At 39.7% G+C, this 22,314-nt stretch overlaps 4 protein-coding genes across 5 annotated transcripts; 2 read left to right on the top strand and 2 right to left on the bottom strand.

The window, feature by feature from the left end:
- Window positions 1-1,606: 1,606 nt before the first annotated feature.
- Window positions 1,607-6,570, top strand: LOC135625293 (probable pectin methyltransferase QUA2). The gene is made up of 9 exons (XM_065129881.1): window positions 1,607-2,047; window positions 2,303-2,939; window positions 3,030-3,159; window positions 3,769-4,009; window positions 4,531-4,753; window positions 4,898-5,067; window positions 5,145-5,448; window positions 5,689-5,827; window positions 6,043-6,570. Exons 2-9 carry the CDS (start codon window positions 2,323-2,325, stop codon window positions 6,196-6,198), a joined length of 1,980 nt encoding a protein of 659 aa, XP_064985953.1. The 5' UTR covers window positions 1,607-2,047; window positions 2,303-2,322; the 3' UTR covers window positions 6,199-6,570.
- A 457-nt stretch (window positions 6,571-7,027) lies between these two features.
- LOC135625294 (probable protein phosphatase 2C 41) lies at window positions 7,028-10,630 on the bottom strand. 2 transcript variants are annotated; one of them, XM_065129882.1, is made up of 6 exons: window positions 10,336-10,630; window positions 9,949-10,183; window positions 9,154-9,393; window positions 8,793-9,069; window positions 7,546-7,700; window positions 7,028-7,473 (listed from the first exon to the last, which is right to left on the bottom strand). In XM_065129882.1, the coding sequence occupies exons 2-6, from the start codon at window positions 9,985-9,987 to the stop codon at window positions 7,333-7,335; spliced, it is 852 nt and encodes a 283-aa protein (XP_064985954.1). In that variant the 5' UTR covers window positions 9,988-10,183; window positions 10,336-10,630; the 3' UTR covers window positions 7,028-7,332. The 2 variants fall into 2 exon arrangements, with proteins under 2 accessions (XP_064985954.1, XP_064985955.1); XM_065129883.1 differs by having other exon boundaries at window positions 9,949-10,074.
- A 5,192-nt stretch (window positions 10,631-15,822) lies between these two features.
- On the top strand, window positions 15,823-17,222 carry LOC103969128 (transcription factor MYB92). The gene is made up of 3 exons (XM_009382582.3): window positions 15,823-16,277; window positions 16,346-16,475; window positions 16,568-17,222. Exons 1-3 carry the CDS (start codon window positions 16,097-16,099, stop codon window positions 17,220-17,222), a joined length of 966 nt encoding a protein of 321 aa, XP_009380857.2. The 5' UTR covers window positions 15,823-16,096.
- Window positions 17,223-18,475: 1,253 nt separating this feature from the next.
- LOC103969127 (large ribosomal subunit protein uL29c) lies at window positions 18,476-19,848 on the bottom strand. Its single transcript, XM_009382579.3, has 2 exons — window positions 19,417-19,848; window positions 18,476-18,843 (listed from the first exon to the last, which is right to left on the bottom strand). The coding sequence occupies exons 1-2, from the start codon at window positions 19,771-19,773 to the stop codon at window positions 18,670-18,672; spliced, it is 531 nt and encodes a 176-aa protein (XP_009380854.2). The 5' UTR covers window positions 19,774-19,848; the 3' UTR covers window positions 18,476-18,669.
- Window positions 19,849-22,314: the final 2,466 nt, after the last annotated feature.

Below are 22,314 nucleotides of genomic sequence, written 5' to 3'. Positions count from 1 at the left end.
GGCGAGGGAATCCATGACATGCTTGCTGTTTCCTTGAGAAAGGGACTGAGGGCGTAATATGTCCTTTGTCTGTTCTCCTACATATCCATTATTGTCTCGGGACATGGAAGGATGACATCTCCGATGGAAGAGACTTAACTTCAGCGTCATACCGAATTTAGCGGAAGAATCAAATAATGATGCAGTATAACATGTTCTATTCTTCAAAATACATGGGAGTGTACGTGAGCTGAGGAGAGAATGTGATGTATAGGATCACGAGGGTACAGTCTCCGACCTGAAACTTTCGCTATCTATCGCGGCGTAGACAACAGGCTCGCTACACCGCAATGATGACGTCTCGTGTCGCTTTATGACGTCAAGAATGGGTGCTTATGCGCGAGATTTCGTGTGCGCTGATTGGGAAAGGTACGGATTCCACCGTCTCCGAGGTGGAATTTACGCGGTTTCCGTGACGTCCTTGAGTCCCACGAAACGAGGCCAATCACATCACGGAATCGCCACCGCGGCAGGCTGGCCTTCTCGTAATTTTTTTATAGTGTTTAGGGTAAACAAGTCATTTCGTGGTAAAGACACCCGATCACGGGGTGACCATAGCGCCACGCAGACGCTTCGGCGGCGTAAGGTGGGCCCCCGACACGGCCCGACGCGGTTTGTCGTAACGGGTGCCGTATCGGCGTCGCGCGTTCATATCTCGCCCGTCACGACGAAGACGAAACGGTCCCTACACCGACCCCGATCCCGATCGACTACCCGCCTCAGCAACCCATCCCGTGGCACCCGGGACCCACAGGTGCCCTCTCAGGTCAACGGTCGTGGTAGGGCAGATACTAGTCTAGATAGAAGAGCGGTAATGCGCTCGCACCGCCTCCATTAAAGAAGCATGGGAGTGCCCATCTCACCACCTCCATTGTTGAACCGTGTGCTACCTCTTAAAGAGGTGTGTGCGCGCGCTAATTAAAGAGGGTTTTTCAATTTTACTCCTTTGTGTTTGCTCATAAAACTGTTTGGGATCATTCTGAGAGAGGAATTAATTGCTCATTTTTTCCACTGGGAGTGCCAGTTTTGAGCCATCTTGAATGATCTTGAGGTGCTTCTCACTTCTTCTTGAGAAGATGGCTAGCATACTTTATGATGTGGTGGTGGTGCCATCTCAAAATGTTGCTTCAGATGCCTCATTTTCTTATAGCTCTGCAAAATCTACTTCATTATGTCTGCAAATTTAAGTGGAGACCACAGTTGTTTTGATGTCAGATTTCCCAAAATCCCTTTCCTAAAGCCATATCCTGCATACTTAAATCCACCTTTCTGCAATGCAGATGCAAAAACCCATAGGAGTGTAACCCTTTCTTTGATCTGCAATGATTATTTCTGTTTTCTCTATATATTATTGGTTTATTATATTGTGATGGAGACATAAATTTTCTTTCCGAGAAAAAAAAACAAAACTTCAACGAGATCTTTTAGCACTGAGGTAACTCACCGTCCTCTCAAGAACCGAACTTTACATGCATTGCTGGACTCCATGAAATCCTACTTACTGTTGAGAACTGAATGCTATTCTCATTATTATATTAGTGTTGTTCGGGGCAGAGTGACATAAGAGAGGCTCGTGAAGGAAAGCCAGGAGAACAGCAGTGGGAGTTGGAGAGAGAGAGAGAGACAGAGGAAAGGAAGGCGGACTGATCTCCCGTGTCCTCTTCTATGCTGTGCTCGCCATTTGGTTGGCGAGGGCGAGGGCGAGGGCGAGGGCGGGGGCGGCGAAGAAATCAGGAGGAAAGAGAATCCCAAGATAAAGGTTCTTTGGGGATGGTGAGATGGCTGCGGGGGCAGAGCTCTTGAGATCTCCATTCTGAAAAAAAGCTGGGATTTTTCTGGCGCTCTCTTCCGTTCAGTCGACAACCCCTGTGTAAAGTTTGCTCCTTGAATTGCTACATGCCTTCGGGTTTGCGTTCCCGTGGTATCGGAATCAACGTTGGGCTCTATTGAACAATAGAAGATAGAAGTCGAGGCGCAATCCTGCGCGCTTTACTGAACCGGAACTGAGGTAGGGGAATTCCCCCCTTTAGAAAACTTCCACTTTTTCGCCATGTATTTGCCGTATTTATGAGGTAGTTGGTGCCATTCCATGGCTTTTAATGTTGTTCTGGGATGCAAGGCCATCCAATCTCTCCGTTCCCTCTTCTCCGGTACTTACAGCTCCCGTTCACAGTCACATTCTTCTGCTTTTAGGTGGAAAGGAGTAATATTTTTGTGTTTTCCTTCTGATGAAACCTCAATTTGAGTTTCTTCTGAATTGCAGTTGGAGCAGGGAAGAAGGCGATGTCGAGGCCGCTGTACCGTGGGTTCTCCGGTGGCGGAAGGGGCAGCGGCGGCACCGGTCATGACTTCTTTGATGTGAGCTATCAGGCAAAGGATTTAGGGGAGAATGGGTTCGGCCACGAGCTCATGAGCCCCGCTGGAACAAATCGAAGCCGGCAAAGTCTCATTTTTACCTTCCTTAAGCTGGGTCTAGTCGTCTTTATCGTACTTTCGCTCTCCAGCTCCCTCTATTGGGCCATCTCCATCTCCACCTCCTCTAGGGGCAACATCCACCACGGCTACCGGCGCCTCCAGGAACAGGTTGTCGCTGATCTCACAGAGATCGGAGAGCTCTCGCTTGGAATTGCACGGTTGAAAGAGTTGGAATTCTGCCCGCCTGAGTATGAGAACTATGCCCCTTGTTATAACAATGTCTCCGAGGATTTTGATTTGGTAGATCCCCTGGTGCCAATTGAGTATGAAAGAAACTGTGTTCCTGATGCCAAGAAGGGTTGTTTGATTCTTCCTCCAAGGAACTACAGAATTCCACTGAGGTGGCCAGGTGGGAGGGACATCATTTGGAAGGAGAATGTCAAGATCACCGGACACGAATTCTCCTCTGGGAGCTTAACCAAGAGGTAGAATGGATATTATTATTTTCTTTTTCTGTACATTGTTTTGATCATCACTTATATAATATATGTGACTAATAAGCCGGGCGTTGGTAGGATGATGGTGGAGGAAGAGCAGATCTCTTTCCGTTCTGGCTCCCTCATGGTTGATGGTGTAGAAGATTATACTCATCAAATAGCAGAGATGATTGGGTTGCCGAACGAATCTAACTTCATCGAGTCTGGGGTAAGTGCCATTCTTTTCACTGTATGAGAGCCATCTGTTTGTTTATTTGAATTAGCTTTTGCAGATCAAGGGAAGAAACTTTAAATATAGGAGACAACAAAAGTTGAATACAATGTACTTAAGGTCATTATTTTGCTGCATCAGTCGCACCAACGAGTTAATAAGTTGTAGTTGTTTCTCACTCACAAAATACATTAACCTGTTATAAGCATATTCTCATGATCTTTTCTGGCATCTGTCTAACTTAACATGTAGTTGATGCTTTAGGTATTCTATAGAAATAAGTTGATCATCTTCGCTTTCTTTGTCAATTTTCATGGATCCTTGAGAAAAAGCCTCTGATCTTCATCTGTCTGGCTTAGCTTTCAGTCAAATTATTCTTAAAATAATTTTAATTAGTAATTGTCCTCAACTTTCATCTGCATTTGATATTAAAAATGTTCCTAATGCTAGTTAGGTTTTTTTGTTTATCTTTATGGTATCATTTCTTGTCACTTTTGTAATCCTCCATGCTAATTAAGCTTCATGTTTATCATTATGGCAGTATCTATTGTTGCTTTTGTAATTCTCTATATAGATATCGTTGACATATTAGTGTTGACTTTCCAGATAAGAACTGTTCTAGACATAGGGTGTGGTTTTGGAAGCTTTGGAGCACATCTCTTCTCAAAGCAGCTCTTGACCATGTGCATCGCAAATTATGAGGCATCGGGTAGTCAAGTTCAACTAACACTCGAGAGAGGCATTCCTGCCATGATCGGTTCATTTTCATCAAGACAGTTGCCATATCCGTACCTTTCTTTTGATATGCTGCACTGTGCAAGATGTGAGATTGAGTGGGAGAAAAATGGTTAGTGTTCGTTTATTATTTTTTTCTTAATTTAGAATTAGGGGGAACTTGTCATATGTTTTCTTCTGTCTTTTATTTCTCTTGCAAGTTGATAGAAGTCAACTTGGTCAAGCTTCCACCGTTCAGGACAACATTCAAGAAATACAAGATTATTATCTCCTAAGATGACATCTGATTGACAAAGACAACATAACCTTACTTTTGTGATGACAAACTGAGTACAATTTATAGCAATAAAAATTATTGTCAGTGTCTACTAATATAATGAAGTGCCATATGATCTGCAGATAATTAACATGTTTCCATAAAATCGTGGTATTATAACCTTGCATCTTCATTGTTAAACATCTCAAAGGGCGAGTAAAAGGTGGATGAATGAAAGTACCTTTTTTTTCTTTCCTGTTTTTAAAATTGAGTACTTTTACCATTTTTCCTTCTTCCTCTTTCGCATATTGTAATTGTATGTTAGTCTATCCTATATGTATTGGGCTTCGGTTGCTAAAATGTTGATATCAGGGCAGATGGTATTTTCCTAGTTGAAGTCGACAGACTTATGAGACCTGGGGGTTACTTTGTCTGGACTTCGCAAATGAATACTCATAGATCCCAACGTGAAAAAGAAAATCAAAAGAAGTGGTCACTGATTCGTGATTTTGCTGAAAATCTTTGCTGGGATATGTTGTCACAGCAAGATGAAACAATTGTCTGGAAGAAGACTAGCAGAAGGAAATGTTACAGTTCTAGGTATTGACTCCTCCAAATCCATTTTTGTTGTATTGCTCATATTTTTCCGTCATGGGGAAAATCTAACTGTGGTCCTTTAATGCAACAACAGAAATGGTTAATAACTCCCAATTATTCATAATGCTATGTGTTTACTTTTTACAGGAAGGCTGGACCTGCAGTTTGTGGTAGAAGCCATGATGTTGAATCTCCATATTACCAACCACTCAATCCCTGTATAGCAGGGACAAGAAGTCGGCGGTGGATTCCCATTGAGTGTCGTACACCCTGGCCTTCTCGAGCTAGACTGAATTCAACTGAACTTGATATACATGGTAAATACAAGATTCAGCTGATGAAGTTTCCCTGTTGCATGATATGTAAATGCTTCTTTAACATTTCGTCTGATCAGGAATACACCTTGAGGACTTCGCTGAGGATGCTGCAAATTGGAATTCGGTGATTCATAATTTTTGGTCACTTCTTTCACCTCTTATATTTTCGGATCATCCAAAGAGACCTGGTGATGAGGACCCATCCCCGCCATTTAACATGCTTAGAAATGTTCTTGATATGAATGCTCATTTTGGTGGTTTTAATGCTGCTTTGTTGGATGCTGGAAAATCCGTGTGGGTGATGAATGTTGTGCCGATAAGTGGCCCAAACTATCTCCCAATGATTTTCGACAGGGGGTTTATTGGTGTTCAGCATGATTGGTATGAGCCGCTAAAACCACTTATTTTTTTCTTCATATGTTGCAGCCTCACACCTGTATATTTTTCCTTGATTTGACCTGTAATGATACATAAATATCCAAAAGCCTTTTTCCTGTCATCATGTTCAAGGGGTATTGGAATAGTTGATAAGAATCCTGATATTAATATTAAATGTAGCTCTTCTAGATACTATATCATTTTATAGGGGTTTGGTAATCTAATCGATACATTTTTCATTAGGTGTGAAGCATTTCCAACGTATCCAAGAACTTATGATATGGTGCATGCTGATGGATTGCTGTCTCTCGAGACTCGCCAAAAGCATAGGTGTTCCATGCTCGACATCTTCTTAGAGATTGATCGCATTCTACGACCTGAGGTACATTACAGTTTCTTCTTCCTGTGGAACTTTTTATATGCTACTCAGCATTGATGCATCATTCTGAGCTGAATAACTATCAGGAGATGTAATCATGAAGTCCTTGGCAACTTCACAACATGTTTGTACCTAGTTCATTACAATATTGAACTATATTCATTCAGTTAATGTGGCACGACGTACTTGATCCAATATTGTTGCTGGCACAATTGTAGGGTTGGGTGATAATCCGCGATGCGGCACATCTTGTTGAAGCTGCTAGATCAATGACAACACAGCTGAGATGGGATGCCCGCATGGTGGAGCTCGACAGTAGCAGTGACAAAAAGCTCCTGGTTTGTCAGAAGCTGTTCTTTAGGAAGCAGCAGTAACTCATACAATTACAACAGCTCGGCATAGGATAAATCATTGGTCACATGTGGATGGTGGTTTCCATAAATTTCTCATCATGCAAAAGGTAGAATCAGAAGCAAGAACACAGACAGTGGTGAGGCGAAGATTCTTCAACAACCAATGTTGCACTCCTGCGGAACCGCAAGGTTCGCGTGGGCTATGTAATTAGGCAATAAATTTGCATCAGAGAGCATAGGGTAGGTCAAGTTTGCCATGTTTGGCATAAATATATGAACAAGCAGCCTAAAAATTTATGTTGCTAAGAAGTATACTGGTTAAGGAATGACTGCTGTAATTTACATGGTTGAAGGCAGAGAGCCAGCAAAAAACTATTCTTTTTCTCTTATTAATCTTCTTCTTTGAAGCAACACTTTCTCTTTCTTTTTGTACATCTCATAGCTCCATGGTTATTACTTTTAAGAGGGAAAAAAGAGAGGAAGACAAAAAAAAACATAGATCTCATTTGTCAGAGGATGACAGACTGATGATTTCTTTCATGTATCTCCTGTTTTTCTAGCAGTAAGTAATATTTTCCTGATTAGTCTAAAAGTAAGAATTGTGATTGATGAGAACAGCGGGATCTGATTGTTCTCATCCAACTTTAGTTTCTTGGATCATCTGAGAAACACCTTCATCTGAACATTGTCCTCCAACAAGCATGTGAATCTGAATGCTATTTCATGTAAGCCACAACCTGCATAATGTTTTGCTCTCAATAAAATCATGAGGTATATTAGATGACAGAACCTTTTCTCAATATATTTACTCGACAATTTGGCATGCAAAAGTAAGGAAACCACCAAAAAATGATAAAGAAAAATCCAATTCAATTCAATTTATATGCAAGCATAATACCAATCTCTATACTTGATAAACAGCAGGACACTACATGACCCTTCTCATCACCTTCTGAAAAAAATATCAGATTTATCACAGTTTTGCAGTCTCCATATATGCACTAGTAAACTATGATTGGTTTGTACAAAAAAGAACCTGATATACATGAACTTATAGAAGCATTTACAAGAAAACAGCACGGGTAGTAAGTCATACAAGCATCTGTAAAGTAATGAAGCTCTTGATGACCATCTTATGAGGTTTATGACTGAATCCTACCGCTTGAATCGAACAACAATGCACGATATGTCATCTTTACTATCTCGGTTGAAAGCTTCCAGAGTCAGCCGCTTGGCTGCTGATAGTGGATTCTTGAATTTTCTTGCAAGATCGACAGCCTCCTCATTGTTCATCACCTGGTGAAAAGTTGCTGTAAGTATGTGGCAAACTTAAATGATTAGTGAATGCCGGAACTTATGATAAATAACCTTCCAGAGGCCGTCACTTGCAAGGATGAGCAGCTCTGCTTCTGAGTTTGTGTCTTCAACTTGTATATCAGGATCTGAACTTAAATGTGGCTTGAGGCACTTGTCTCCAAAAGCCCGCGAAACAGCTAATTGCCCATTAACTCTTGCGACATCCCCTGAAAGTTCATTAGTATTAAACTAAACCGAAAGGAATCCTTGAATGTCCTATAGGATGGCAAGAGCAAATTGCACTATTGAAAAAGAACCTTCTATCATGATGTGGTCAAAGAAAAAAATGTCAAGCTGGTGAAAATTGTCTATAACAATTCTGATTAAGTTCAAGGATAATAGGTAATATCAATTTCAAAAGCTTTAGTTAGTATGACATGCTTTTCTTGCAAACATAAATCATTATATAAAAGAGATGCAGAACTTTAAACAGTTTATTAGTATGTTTCATTTCGTGACACATACAATCAAGATTTCAAAGCAAGAGAGAAGTAGTTCGGGACAACCGTATAACTTGGATTGCTCCTTGTGATTTAAACTACTTAGCAAACATGCATAAACATACGCATTTTAACTACATATCCAGCTCACCAGTTCCGTCTAACCTGAATGAATCTTCGACTGGAGTTGAAAAGGGAAGCAGCTGATATATCAAACTTCACATGAAATCATTAAGAGGACGCATTGACTTATGCATTTTATTCAGCTTTTCCTACAGTTAGCATTAGTTCATATTCTCCGTTTCACTTGAAAAAAACAAGTCCAAATTGTTAGTTTATGTGGGTTACTACTTACAAGTTTCTTTTTCTCTATATCAACTCAATTACCTTCAATAGTTGACTATCCTGTATAAGCTATTTCTGAGACTAAGGGTAAAAGAGTTAGTTCATCAATCTATTACAAGGAACAATTCTATTCGCCAACTGATGAAACAACACATATACAAGAATAGTTACAGATAAAAAAACTGAAAAATCATAGAGAAACCATTTCATTCAAAAGGGATAATCCTTAGAAATTGTTGAAGACCTTCACTTAAATGATTCATTAAATTAATAAAGCCTTCTATGAGTACTTGTAACTGGTAAGCACCCAAAGGACTTACGAAACAACAACAAATTTGAGCAGAGATAAGATTGCATAAATTTTGGTTTTCATCATAAAAAGAAAACCAAAGCAATGACCCACTGGCATTTCATTACTCCATATTTTCTACTATTCCACAAAACATAACTAAAAGAGAAAGGTGCCCGACTAACCTGGCATGTTAAGAACAAATCCACCCCTTGTTTCAATACGCTCACGTTCAGAATTCGGTTCATGATCCGTTGTCATCTGTATCACCTCTCGACGCGTGGCCAGAACAGCTCGTGAATCACCAACATTAGCCACCCACAATTTGCTGCCGTTTACAAGAATTGCAGTAACAGCAGTGGATCCACCACGCCCCAAATCACGACTATGAGAGAGTATCTCATTATCAGTCTTCTCATAGGCCCTTCTGATGGCTATATCAGGATTGGTCCAGAAATCTTCCTAGAAAGAAGCGACACATATTGCATTATTCCATGTGCATCCATGAGTTTTAATTCCATGCTACACAAATAAGCTAAAAGTTACCTCCTTTATGATATTGGTAAATAAATGCTTCTGTAAGTATGATGCCACAGTATCGCCCAAATGGCCATCAAACACAGCAAACAGACCAAGTTCCTGATCTCTCATGCGAACAAATTTAGCCACATGATAATCCTCAATAGGATGATCTGCTGTTCCTTTTAGTAGGCTAAACCCATAAGTAATCCTGATGTGAGCTTGGGAATTTTTACCTTTACCAACAGTTAGTGAGGGACCTGCAAACTGAATAGCATGGCCAGTGTCAGCCAAAATAGTTAGGTAAAAGATTCATGAGACAATCTTTTGTCTATTCAATGATTTATTAAATTGTTAGCTAATAGAAATGCATGATCAAAGTGAACTGGTGACTTATTCAAAACAAGATTTTGGAAAACTAAGATATCTCCTTCAAACAACACCGACAGATACTCAAATGAGAATCTGAAAATCTAGTCCTACAAACATACTCCACGAAAAATTTATAGTTCAATAGATTAATCAAGAAGAAATATATCAAGTAAGAGAAGAGAAAACCAAGTCTCTACCCACAAATCAACCAAGAGACTTGTATAACCAACACTTTGGACGAGGGCAAGCGCCTTTATTCCAATCCAAATTTTTCCATACCCAAGCAAAATATTATTAGATGCCCAATTATAACTTTAAACATAATATTTCCCTATTACTCAGCAGCGAAAGAATGATAAGCCAAATTAAACAAAGGAAAAGTGGAATTCTAGGATCTTAATTAACATAAAAGAAGAGCAAAATCAGGGCTCAGATGAGACAAATTGTTACCCGAGAACAGCAGGACCTCAGACAGCCGATCTTATCCATCAAAATCCGCACACCTCACTGGCGATTCCTAAATTTTGACAAACCCAAATCGGAAAAACCTCACTCTTTTTTGCCGGAGCCAACAGCCTGCACCTCAAAAACCCAAACACCAATCATCTACAACAATCCCGATAGAGAAAGAAAGAAATCATCGCTCCCAGCGGTTGTCGTCGGGAAATCCCCAATCTCCGCTCCCCTAGGATGCCAAGATACAATTTTTAGCCAAGCTCGGTTCACAAAATCTCAACTTTGCTACGAAAATCCACCAGTCGACGAACCAAATCCAATCCACAAAAAGCCGGCCACAGCAGCAAGAGAAAAAGTCAAAATTTTCAGAAATCTGCTTACCGGACCGACCAACCTCCCCGTTCCAGGTTACCAACGAAAGAGGAGAGAAATCTAAGGAAGTGTATGGCCACACGTAGCTTCTTGTGAGAGAAGTGGAACCGGGGAATTACGCGTTCGGTGACAAACGAGTTCGTCAGCAGTCGCCAGATGCGGAGAGAGAGAGAGAGAGAGAGAGAGAGAGAGAGAGAGGATAATCAACAAATCAACACGCGATGGTTGGCTGCAAACAGGAACACGAACGAGACCTCGGCCACTACGGTTGACTTCGATTCCTCAGACGCTTGCGATGAAGAGCAGCGACAGAAGCAACCCAAAAGCCACGTCAAAGACCATACGCGTGTCTTTTACTTGAAGCTTAATAAAAAATAGGGAAGACAATACAGCTCATTAACGTGTGAGTGACGTGTTGGTCTATTTCGACCGGGTCCGTGGAGCACACGTTCGTACTAATCGGACCGATCCGACTCGGCCAATCCGGCCGCGACCCGGTTCGACACGATTGGAGTCTTAACTCAGACCCATCGGTGCACCGGTTCGATTTGATCAAATCGAGTCATGTTTGAACCGCTTTAATTTTGGTAAATTGGATTGGATCAAACGAGGATGATAACACCTCATGAAACTCCACCCTTTAAATACAATTAATGCATATGCATACATCGAAAGTGCAATAAATGTTTTTATAATTTATTTTGAAGCGGATGAGGAATGAAAAAAAAAGATATTATCTATTTCATGATGAGCCTAGAATAATATTATATATATTATAAAGATAAAGGTATAAGAAGGACAAAATGAGATTGTGAAATGATAGTTTCAATTTCAAAATTAATTATTTTGATTTTATAAAAAAAATAGAACTAGATTCGAATAGATTCCAAAAGATTCTTGTTTCAATTCTCGAATCTTAATAGATGATAGACTTGATAATTATCTTTTATAAATATTTTTTTACTATAATTAAAGTTTTCAATTATAACAAGATATTACTAACCTAATGTCTAGAATCAAGAAGGGAAGAATAAGTCAAGATGGAAATAAAAATATTTTATTGAACTTCTCGACATACTTAATAGGATCTCAATATTTTATTGGATTCTTCAGATTTATTGTTCTATATTATAAACTTAAAATAAGAAGAAAAAAAATATTTTATTTGATCCAATCAAAATGTCTATCACTCTATCTAATCGGCTCATCATGAGATAGTATGTTTAAAATTTCTCCAAAAGAAACTTTAATCTTCATGTTGCTCGAGTACATCGAATCTATGAGACAATATATTATTAGGGTTTTGTTAGTAGCCATGATGAAACTTGCAAATGCTAACAAGTAGTACAACCTCCTATAGAGAGAGAGAGAGAGAGAGAGAGAGAGAGAGAGAGAGAGAGAAGAAGTGGATGGTGCATTATGGCAGTGGGGGAAGGATGGTGGTAATGTGTCGGGTCGGGTTAATGTCCCATTTGTGGATTCAGTGCGATATTTGGGTCCTCCATCATGTCCTTCAAATCCTAAAATCATGTGACATGTTTAACCAGCAGAATGAAGAATAAGATGGGAGAAAGAATAACATGTAGATCGTACAATATCCACTATGTTTCATGATCCGATGGGAGAGAGATCGGAAGTTCGTCGATTCTCTATGTTGATACAATCGTTATTTGATTACCAAATTTTGCTACAATATCTAAATCTGATCAACCATAAACTATTAATACCAATTCAGAAGAATCGCTTCATGTCCGACTCCAACACTTTGCTACGTTGGTTAAAGTACGGAGAAAACAACTCCCCGTATAGTCAACTTTAGTCGTTGATTCGATTCCACGATATTGATTCAACTTAATCTTTTTTTGAGTTATTGCATACAAATATCGTGAAAAAAGTTTTTCATATTGATATGACTCATATCTAATGATTGGTATTGGTTACTGTTAAGTTACATCTTGGTTATTTAAGTTGCGGATCAAACTCAAATCCTTCGTTCAAGTCAATCTCGAGTCAAACCCTCTCAATCTATGCTGATCCCTACAATATTATGTCGGGGCATTTTCGACAATGCCCCTCTTATACTGAAGTTAGTAAGAGGTTAAGTTAGCTTTTGAGATAGAGAATTATGTTTGTTAGGAACATATCTAAAAAAAAACCTTTTATAGTAGACCTAGAAGCTATTATATCATAATTAACACTAGTTATAAAAAACATGATTTGCCTCTCCTTAAATTAACATTACGGCACATTGTACTTGGAACGTGATAACTCTTGACATGTTATAGCATATTTCGTTAATTGAACGGTGGTGAGACAATAATCGACTACTTGAAACCCAAAGTACTAATCTAGCATCGAAGTATTAACCACCTTATGCTGGGATATCTATCATGTTATTATGTCTTTAACAATTTATCACGAACGGTCATTGTTCACCCACAACACCTCCATCAACAGAATGTTCATCGCTTTTGTTTGCTTATACATATATTTGGTTTTGTCTTATTTTATATATTTTTACTTAAAAATTATAAATATGAATAATTTATAGAGCTACAAAGCAATCACTCATCGATAAAACTATCCCAAAATGATATATTTTTATATGTCATAGCCTATAGAAATAGAGAAAAACATTAGTTATCTCATAACCCTGGATGGTACTTGGTTAGATGGGGGTTTAGGGTAATATTGGACGTTGATTGGAACTTGTCAAGCTTGATACCTGATGAGCAATAATTTTTTGCATTATTCGTTTGCATTATAACATTCTTATTTTAAGTATTTATAATATAATATATGAATGGCATTGTTGTGTTCTTTGACCCGCAACTAGGGTCAAGGAAATATTTCTTGATGGACTTGGTCAAGTGGATATCAACATCTTCATATATAAGATGATATTGCTCGAGCAGGCAGCTCTCAAAACATATATCTTTCATGATGGTGACATCGGTCAATTCCATTAGGTTAGGCGTTTCCATTGCTGATGTTAAATTGGTAGGTATTTTGGGCATAATTCCAAGGCGAAATTGAAAGGTTGATCTTTTGTTTTGAAATGATACAAATGGTTTCTCCAAGTGCTGTATGTGAGACCGCACAAGAAATAGATATGATCTCTGAGATTATTATAAACTTAGGGATCCACCTCGGAAGAAGCCCCTCTTTGACCATACTGTGTAGCATGTGTGACACTGTTGTTTCCTTTTTCTCATTTATGCTCTTTTTGAGATTTTTATTTTTTATTTTTATCCGACTCTTCGATGATCCTATTTGAGATTATTATAAACTCTTGGCTCCCGTACGGGAGGGAGCACTGATAAGATCATTTATTCTCACGTTGGTTGAGGAGTATAAGAACCAATGGCTCATAAGTCCGTCGAATCTCTTTTACCCTCAAAAACGTATTTAACAAAACCCTACATGTACGTCCATCGTCCAAAGCGGATAATTTTTTATGAGTTTTCGGGCCACACTAATGATTGGTCACCTAAATGGTCTCTCATCGAATCAAAATAAATCGTTTCGGTTCATATTCCTTCTTAGTCTTTTAAGCAAGTAGGTAACATATGATCTAATTTATATTCTTAATACTCTGTCCTTATCATGTTGTGGAGGAGGTGAGTTGGTGGTAGTATTCTCAATGATTGATGTGCCATGGTTCGGGCTCGCCCAACGGGTTGGGCTTGAAGAATATGAGCCTGTTAACGATCCAAAACTTATTCGGTTCGACTCCTCTATATGATGGGTCGATCGAACCCAACTCCGAAAGCTTTGGCAGAAGCTCGACTCGAGTTGAGTTTCGGATATGGCATCAAGTAACCTGATCCAAACCAAGTCGAAGCCTATAGAGCTAAATATGTGGCCAACTCAATTGATCCAACGTGACCCAAACCTCGATTAGGCTCAGATCGGAGGGCTTAATAGTGGGTCGATTGAGTTGGGTCACGAGCATATGTTCCAGAATTGCCTAGGTTGGGTTTGCACACAATCCGATCCAACCAGCTCGAATTGCACAACAGGATTCTCTTGTTTGTCTGATGTCATGTTGTACATATTTTTGAATGTTATCTTTGATTGTTCAGATATGACATCGATAGATCTTTAAAATTTTCTTAGGTTTTCAAATAAAAGAAATGAAAATAAAATATTTTTCATTTATTTTTACTAATTTAAATAATTTATTCTTTTTTCTAATAAAATTTATCAACAAACTATGTTTAAGTATTTACAATATTGAAGATTTATATTTTTGTCATGTAAGCAATGGGAGATCATACATAGTTCATGTCTTGTTCCATGTCAGTCACATCACATGATTTCACAAGCTAATTACTAATCTGTTATCATATTGTAATTCAATACAATATTCAATTTCCTAATTCGAATGTCAAACAATTATATATATATATATATATATATATATATATATATATATATATATATATATATATATAAACAATGTTCCGTTTGTATATATAATGTGCATGCATGGGATGTTATACGCACATTCATGTGCAGTTTCATCTTCTAATAGTACCTGTCCAGCCATTATTTCTGTTCCCAACTTCTTTACCAACTACAGGACTTAGCAGACATTGTTTGAAATCCAAGTCCACAACTAAGAAGCTGCCTTTTTCTGCCATTAATTATATTGGAGACAATGGATTTAAGACGAGCAATCATCTGTTTTGTGAGGTGGTCCATCAGACAAGGAACCTTCCTTCAGGAACCCAGTCTTAATGAAATCAGAAGCCCTATGGATTTTGTCCACCATTGGGTTTAGCATATAGCTTGACTTGTTGCCAGCACCAAATGATCCAAGTCAAGGATAATACAAAGATGCATGCAAAAGATGACTATAATTTCATTGACACTAGTAGTAATCTTCTTATTATCCTATTCCCACCTCCTTGTGGGGAGGAAACATTGAGAGAGGAAAAAGTGTCACCTTTGAAGATTGTCATAAAGGCTCATACTGAAAAGAGAGAATGGAGGTATTTGGTGTTGGCTTCACCAACCCCATCACTAATACTACTTCATGGTCAAAAAGAGTGGTACCTTCCTCTGTCCACATCTCCTTGGCATGCATGTAAAACCTTCAGTTAAACGAAATGATACCTCTGTCCACATCTCATTCCTCGTTCCTTTGGAGATATATAGAATCAAAGTGAGTGATGCTGCATGGCATACTGTCTCCAGGCAGAATGAAGTCCTTAGCAAGTTTGTTTCCTACAAACGGAGTGCCTTCTGCTAATTAATATGTAACAGTGTCAGCTCACAAGGATGCACACAGGAAACCAAACTGTGCATGTCTCTTAAAACAAGTTCCTTGTACTTAGTTGAAGTCTTATCTTCAGAGATGGCAACCCTTGGAGAAGACCACTGAGAGTTCCTTGATATATTAATGAAAGACCTGGATATGCAATATTGCCAACTTGTCACCTAATCTTTTGACTTCCTGATCCCCAAAGTTAAGAGTAGTAGGAGAGGGTAGATCGGTTGGTTGAGTTCCCAGTTTATGAACTACTGGGCCTGAGCCTGCCATTGCACATCACTGCTGCTATCTTTGAGGTTTATATGCATACCAGAAAGTAGCATTTTGATTCTTGCATCACCTGTGGAAGTAAATCCGCTGTGGTCACTGATGGAAGAATACCATGTTTCCTTTGGTCCAAGGGCTGAGATCACTTTGGTCCGATGCAGAAATATTGTGAGCTCAGGCTAAGATACAGAAGTGTATATATGAGCAAGCCATCTCTTGGTAGGAATGTGCACTCTCCAACCCACCACCACCCAGTCTCCTCCTAGGGTTTCAATGGGGAGATCTCCCTGCTGTGATGAACATGGCCTTAAGAAAGGTCCCTGGACTCCTGAAGAAGACCAGAAGCTGGTCCAATACATTCAAAAGCATGGCCATGGCAGCTGGAGAGCACTCCCAAAACTTGCAGGTGGGTACCTCTCTCTCTTTCTCTTATGTATTACAGCCTTGTATGCTTGGTGTTCTTCTCTCTTGCAGGACTTAATCGATGCGGCAAGAGCTGCAGGCTCAGATGGACCAACTACTTGAGGCCAGACATCAAGAGAGGCAACTTCTCCCCAGAAGAAGAGCAAACCATTCTCAACCTCCATTCCATCCTAGGCAACAAGTACTTATCAGCTCTCTTACTGTACTAACTACATGTGCTCTTATGACCATTCTGAATCAAATCTAAACCTAGAGGAACTCTGATCCATTCAGGTGGTCTGCAATCGCAATGCACCTTCCCGGGCGGACCGACAATGAGATCAAGAACTTGTGGCACACTCACCTCAAGAAGAAGCTGATCCAAATGGGTTTTGACCCGATGACGCACCGCCCGAGGACCGACTTCTTCACTGCCCTTCCCCAGCTGTTGGCTCTGCTCCAGCTCCACCAGCTCATGAACAGCCACCCACAGGATGACGACCACACTGCACGGCTCCAGGTGTTGGAGGCAATCCAGGCTGCAAAGCTCCAGTATTTTCAATGCCTGATACAGTCGGTCAGTGCCACCTCAAATAACTCCTACAACTGTAGTGACTTGGAGACCATAAGCCTGCTTAGTTCTCAGATGACTTCGTCTTTCCCTTCTCACAATCCTCCTCAGAATATTGATAGCAGCAACCAATTGGCATCCTTCTTTGAGCCACCTGAAAGCAATGATACCAAACAATGCTCAAACTTTTCTGGGTTTAACCAGGGAGAGAACAACAAGCCAAGAACACCATTTGCATCACCTCTTCCTCCTCTCACTGATGTCTCGGTTACAAACCAGGGGGATGGTTGTAGTATTACTAGCTGTGATGGAAATGGGACTCCTTTCTGCTGGCCTGAGATCATGCTTGATGACCAATTTATGAGCGAGTTCATCTAAAAATTTCAAGCGGATACCCATGTAGATTCTGCCTCATGCATGCATTGCTGATTGCTAATTGGCACTGATCCAATACGTTATACAGGTTCTTGAACAGTTGTCAATGTACACAGAAGGTTCCTCTGTTCTTCATACATACTTGGTTGGGAGTTCTATGCTATGTCTCTAAATTTTATTATACATCAAAACTCAAAAATAAGAAATTTGGAATCAGTGCATATACACTGAAACAGATCGGTATACAATGAAGTTTATTTCAGCTACGAAATCCTAATATTAGAAATAACTAGTCATGACTCTATCTTTCTTGTCCCAAGCATATGTATTTTTCTGTTGAACTCTTTCACAAAGGTATGTGAACTGGGGTTGTCAAGGAAATTAGAATATAGCAACAAAAGAGAAACTTCCACTACCTAATCCGTGCCCCATGTGTTGGGGATCACAGTAAGTTTCTTATGTCAGTTGTCAGAAAACCAATCTTGGCATCAACCTTAACAAAGTTGGTCACTGTAAGAAGGAAACCTTAGCTAGGAGTAGAAGAATAGCAACATCAGAAAGGGACATTATATATTTTCATGCAATAGCTTGGGTCATCATCATCTGATGCAATTAGTGATTCAGTTGGATGTGCATCAAAATCATTTACAGAAGCGTATATAGTAGAAGCTTAACAATCAATGCTGGTAAAATGACTTGGATAATATCAATCAAATGTTTTCTCAAGTTATCCTAGTCACATTTATCCCTATCAATTAACATTCACAAAAAATATTACTCAAAGAATTTTGGACAGAGCTCGCGCTTGCGTGAGCTGTGAAAAAGTGGGAAAAAAAAAAACGATCTATTAACCTCAAAGGATCTTCATTCCAAGGTCTATTAATGGATGTACTATATATATAATTCCAATTGGACACAAGACTTCCAAATTGCAGGTTCAAGCTAATCTAATTGACAGCTAAACTCAGGCTTTTAGTTTCTTGTATTGTCTTACACTTTAATGAGTTCTGTTCTGCCCAAGAACAGGCAGAAGAAGGATAAAGGAAAACAGAGTGTTGCCATATAAGAGCATCTTTTGCTCAATCATCTTCACAAACATTTCAAATGTGCATAAAACAATTATCATGCTAACACGGGTTGTATTTAGGCTTCAAAAAAGGATCATGTAGAGCAAAATTAATGAGGAAAATGATGGTTGTTATAGGTTTTAGAATATAAATGTCATGGAATTGACAAACAACATATGACACAAGAAATAATGGTAAAATAACACTACAGTATGATGTGATCAAGACAACTCTGGTAGACAATTTCTAATAACAGGATTCATCACTGCGAAAGAAAAGAACTGAGTTCAAGTACCATGGCACCTAGACAGCATTAATAAATTCAGCTGGAATACATCAGGATTCATGAGAAATATGCTTGTTACTTGATACATGAAGTTGATCTATGATGACTTTTCTGCTTCTGCAGCTTTCTGCTCCTCTTGCTTCTTCCTTAGGGAAGGAGGTGGCCTGACCACAATACTCTTTTTCCATTTCCTGTCAAGCTTCCTTGACAATCTTTTGTTTATCCCCTCTTCAATCTCTCTCTCCCTTTTTACCGTCAGCATTCGAGCAATCTAAAAGGGATTAGAAACACACAAACCATGCATTAGTATGATATCTTAATTTAAAAAACAAAATTACCAGAATAATTAAGAGTACAAAAATTTTAGTGTTTTTGCTTGGTGATTCTATGTCAATGTCAATATAAGGTTTGTATTAGATTTAAAATGATGTGAAAGCGTACACAGATGCCTATGGTAGTAAAGCTTGAAATATTACAAACAGAGAAGAGAAAATCAAGAAGATGTAATCCAGAGCATAAAAGATTATTCTTAATGTCGAAATTACAAAAAATAATTTGACGTGCAAAGCATCTAAATTCCATTAGTAAATGCAGTATACTGAAAATTAGATGAAGACAAAAGGCAAACACGATCGATTCAGACTAAAAAAAGATAAATTGATAAAGAGAAGTATAAATTTTAGTATTTTATCCACATTACAAACACGGGGAGAGGAAAGGACTCGAATGCGAGCCATTTTTCCCCTTAATCAGCGAGGAAATAAAAAGAATAGCAAAAAGAAAAAGAAGAAGCGGTGCTAACCCTTAAATGAGCAATAATCGAGAGAGAAAAGGAGGAGGATACCCTTTTGCGCATGCGTCCGAACTCGCTGGATTTGAACTCGTTCCGTGCAGATTTCTGAAGGCGGAGCATGAGGAGCTCCCCTTTGAGGTCGATCACCTCCTCGTTGATCTCCTCCGTCGTCTTCGCCCGAATCTCCTTCATCTCCTCCTCCCGCTTCGCCATATTCACCACCATCCGTCCGCCGCTGGCGCCACTGCGATACGACAGCGGGGTCGCAGTTCGGACGCCAGCCTCCAGTCGGATTCCACGGAATGAGGAAGCCCTCCATGAATGCAGTCGAGGTGAAATCCCAAGAGAAGCGAGGACGTGATGCACTGAGGAAGACGACGACGGCGACGAGACCCCGAGCGCTATCATCTTCCAGCTTCTCTCGCTCGCTCTCTCTCTCTCTCTCTCAGCCCTCTCTGATGACGACGCGTTGCCGATGAGATAACGCGCATCATGTTTTTCCTCCCTTATATTTTTCAGTTTTTTGTTTTTAATGTGAGAGAAAAGTGCTCTTTTTTTTAGAAAATCCATCTTTTCTTTTCTTTTTTCCCTTGCCACCCTGTTTTCCAAATTTCCCATAAAGCATCCAAATTTTCCTTTTAATTATACCAATAACACTCAAACTATAGGTAGAAAAATACTAGAAAATAATATAAATATATTTTTACAAGGATAAATTTAAAAAAATAGTTTTGAGAATTTTTTTAGAGCACTCCAATTTTAAAAAAATTTCGCAGAACATCCTTCTTTCTAAAAAATAATTTTGACTCGTGGCCACTACCACATGCGACACAGACACGCTTTGTGCCTCGTCTATATCTACCTCTAGTCATCTCCACTCGACTATCCTCATACTTTACTATCTTGGCCTCTATCTTGCATCGTTACCCTCACTTTCTCTCCTCACTTCCTCTACCACCATCGTCGTCCTTACCTGTGCACCATCATTGTCCTCACCAATGACCCCCTCCACCAAGAATGATGACGAGTATTTTGTACTTTTATGTTGTAGCTTGAGAGTTGGTATGGTCTGGTCCAATTCTGGAAGCACAAGATCATCCAAGTAATCCCTCGAAAGAGAGACGGATGGAGAGCGAGATCGGGCTGGAGAGGATAGCTCCGAGGTTATAATCGAACCCTCAAGGGTGTCCTGAGGTAGAGTCGAGTCGTACTCGATCTATGCTGAGATCCTACATAATAGGTCAATATCGTCGGAGGGGGGGGGGGGGGGTCACCGTAGTGCGCGGATTCCCGACTCGACCCCTCCGATGCTTAAGTTAATTCACAAAGAATCGATCCCTTGTCTCAGGATAAGGAACTAGTATTTATATATGTGGAGACAGTCAGGGGGTTCGATGATTGATAATGACTGCTAGTACCTCCTGCGGTGCAATCATGTGGGCAGCCAACCCATACGTCCCCTGCAACGCGGTGTCATGACTTTAGCTGGAATTGCCTAAGGCGTGAGGCACCATTGTGGCAAAGACGCAAACTTAGCTTGCATTGTCTAAGTCATGAGGCATCCTTACGGCAAAGACGCGAACTTAGCTTGTATTGCCTAAGTCGCGCTTCACCATTGCGATTAGCATCCGCAAAGATCAGCCTACTTGCAACCTCTTGCAGGTCCCGAAGAACCTGTAAAAAGAGAAAGTTGATTAGTTCGAAGAACGAGTGACGGACAAGTCCTGACATCTCGCAAAAAGGGGAAGCTTTACAAGCAATTTAGCGAGCACCTTACGTGCATAAGAGAAAAGAGGAAGAGGGGGAACAAGAACTTTAGAAGGTTGAACGAACAACTGCAAATCCACAAACAGCTGCTCACCGGGTGCCGAGCGCAACAACAAGTTCTCGTCAAGGTAACGTGCGAACTTACGAAAGATTGTTCAACGCCCGACACTATATCGAAGCCCCATCCAACCCTGTACCACCCGGGTGGTTCCAGGGTGCTAAGATGACTAACATTTTACGTGCAACAGCGGGCTGCATAAATCAGCCCGTGGCACGCGAAAACGGAGCTGTTTTGGGATTGTTTTGCTCGGTTCGGTGAGTGATTATACTGTAGCGTTGCAACTTGTTCGAACTTACATTTTTACAAGCAAAAGGACTTGAAACCACGTCAAAACATACTGTCAAGCAATTATACATGTAGACGAGAACGACGAACGGTTCGTTGAACAGAGTTGTTGCAGGTGTGCGATGACCATTCGTGACAACTGGTTGGCCCGTCCAGGTTCCTATAGTGCAGCATTGACTTATACAATCCCGTGCGATGCAAAGCTAACCAAAAGTGCACTGCTTATGAGGTCAGCTTCCTTCTGTATCAAACAGATGTTGGGTCGTGTTCCGTGTCGACTCCCTTCTGTGTCAAACAGATGTTGGGTCGTGTTCTGTGTCGACTCCATGGTGGTTACCAATTGACGACCCGTGGTTGGTACTGGAATATTCCATATCAATTATGACTATGATGATAGTGAGTGAAAGGTGAGAAGACATATGCACCCTCACGCTATAGACCTATCTACTAATATGGTAATAAGAACAATGAGGATGGTAAGTGGTTGGGGTGAGATAAGTGAAGCAAAATCTATAGCCGACAAGGTCGAGACAAAAATAAAATTGTTTTTTAGGATTATTTTTTTAGAAGGTTTGAAAATGAGGATGTAATATGAAAACTTCTTAAAATTATAGATTTTTTTTTAGAATTTATATTTTTTACAATAGAGAAAAATAAGACTCTCGATAAAAAAATTAAAAAATACAAACCTTATGTTTTAAAAAGTAAAAATTATAGGAAATTTGTCCAATCACTTAAGAATAATTAAGTATCATCCAAATAAAAAATATAAAAATTACTATAAGATTGTCTATGAGATGGCTATTAGTATTAATAATTTAATATGAATAAAATTA

Source organism: Musa acuminata, chromosome BXJ2-10 (assembly GCF_036884655.1).
Source record: "Musa acuminata AAA Group cultivar baxijiao chromosome BXJ2-10, Cavendish_Baxijiao_AAA, whole genome shotgun sequence".
NCBI lineage: Eukaryota > Viridiplantae > Streptophyta > Magnoliopsida > Zingiberales > Musaceae > Musa > Musa acuminata.
Note: the sequence above shows the minus strand (reverse complement) of the source record. Positions and strands in the feature narration are given on the sequence as shown.

Bases quoted from the DNA above. Each gene is read 5' to 3' on its own strand.
- LOC135625293 (XM_065129881.1), top strand. From the start codon at position 2,323: ATGTCGAGGCCGCTGTACCGTGGGTTCTCCGGTGGCGGAAGGGGCAGC. The intron at 2,940-3,029 runs GTAGAATGGATA...GGGCGTTGGTAG, and splicing joins TCTGGGAGCTTAACCAAGAG to GATGATGGTGGAGGAAGAGC. The intron at 4,754-4,897 runs GTATTGACTCCT...TACTTTTTACAG, and splicing joins AGGAAATGTTACAGTTCTAG to GAAGGCTGGACCTGCAGTTT.
- LOC135625294 (XM_065129882.1), bottom strand. From the start codon at position 9,987: ATGGATAAGATCGGCTGTCTGAGGTCCTGCTGTTCTCGG. The intron at 9,394-9,948 runs GTAACAATTTGT...CATGCTATTCAG, and splicing joins TGAGGTCCTGCTGTTCTCGG to TTTGCAGGTCCCTCACTAAC. The intron at 7,701-8,792 runs GTTAGTCGGGCA...ATGAACTTTCAG, and splicing joins ATTTGTTCTTAACATGCCAG to GGGATGTCGCAAGAGTTAAT.
- LOC103969128 (XM_009382582.3), top strand. From the start codon at position 16,097: ATGTGCACTCTCCAACCCACCACCACCCAGTCTCCTCCTAGGGTTTCA. The intron at 16,278-16,345 runs GTGGGTACCTCT...TCTCTCTTGCAG, and splicing joins AGCACTCCCAAAACTTGCAG to GACTTAATCGATGCGGCAAG. The intron at 16,476-16,567 runs GTACTTATCAGC...TGATCCATTCAG, and splicing joins CATTCCATCCTAGGCAACAA to GTGGTCTGCAATCGCAATGC.
- LOC103969127 (XM_009382579.3), bottom strand. From the start codon at position 19,773: ATGATAGCGCTCGGGGTCTCGTCGCCGTCGTCGTCTTCCTCAGTGCAT. The intron at 18,844-19,416 runs GTATCCTCCTCC...AATCCCTTTTAG, and splicing joins TCGGACGCATGCGCAAAAGG to ATTGCTCGAATGCTGACGGT.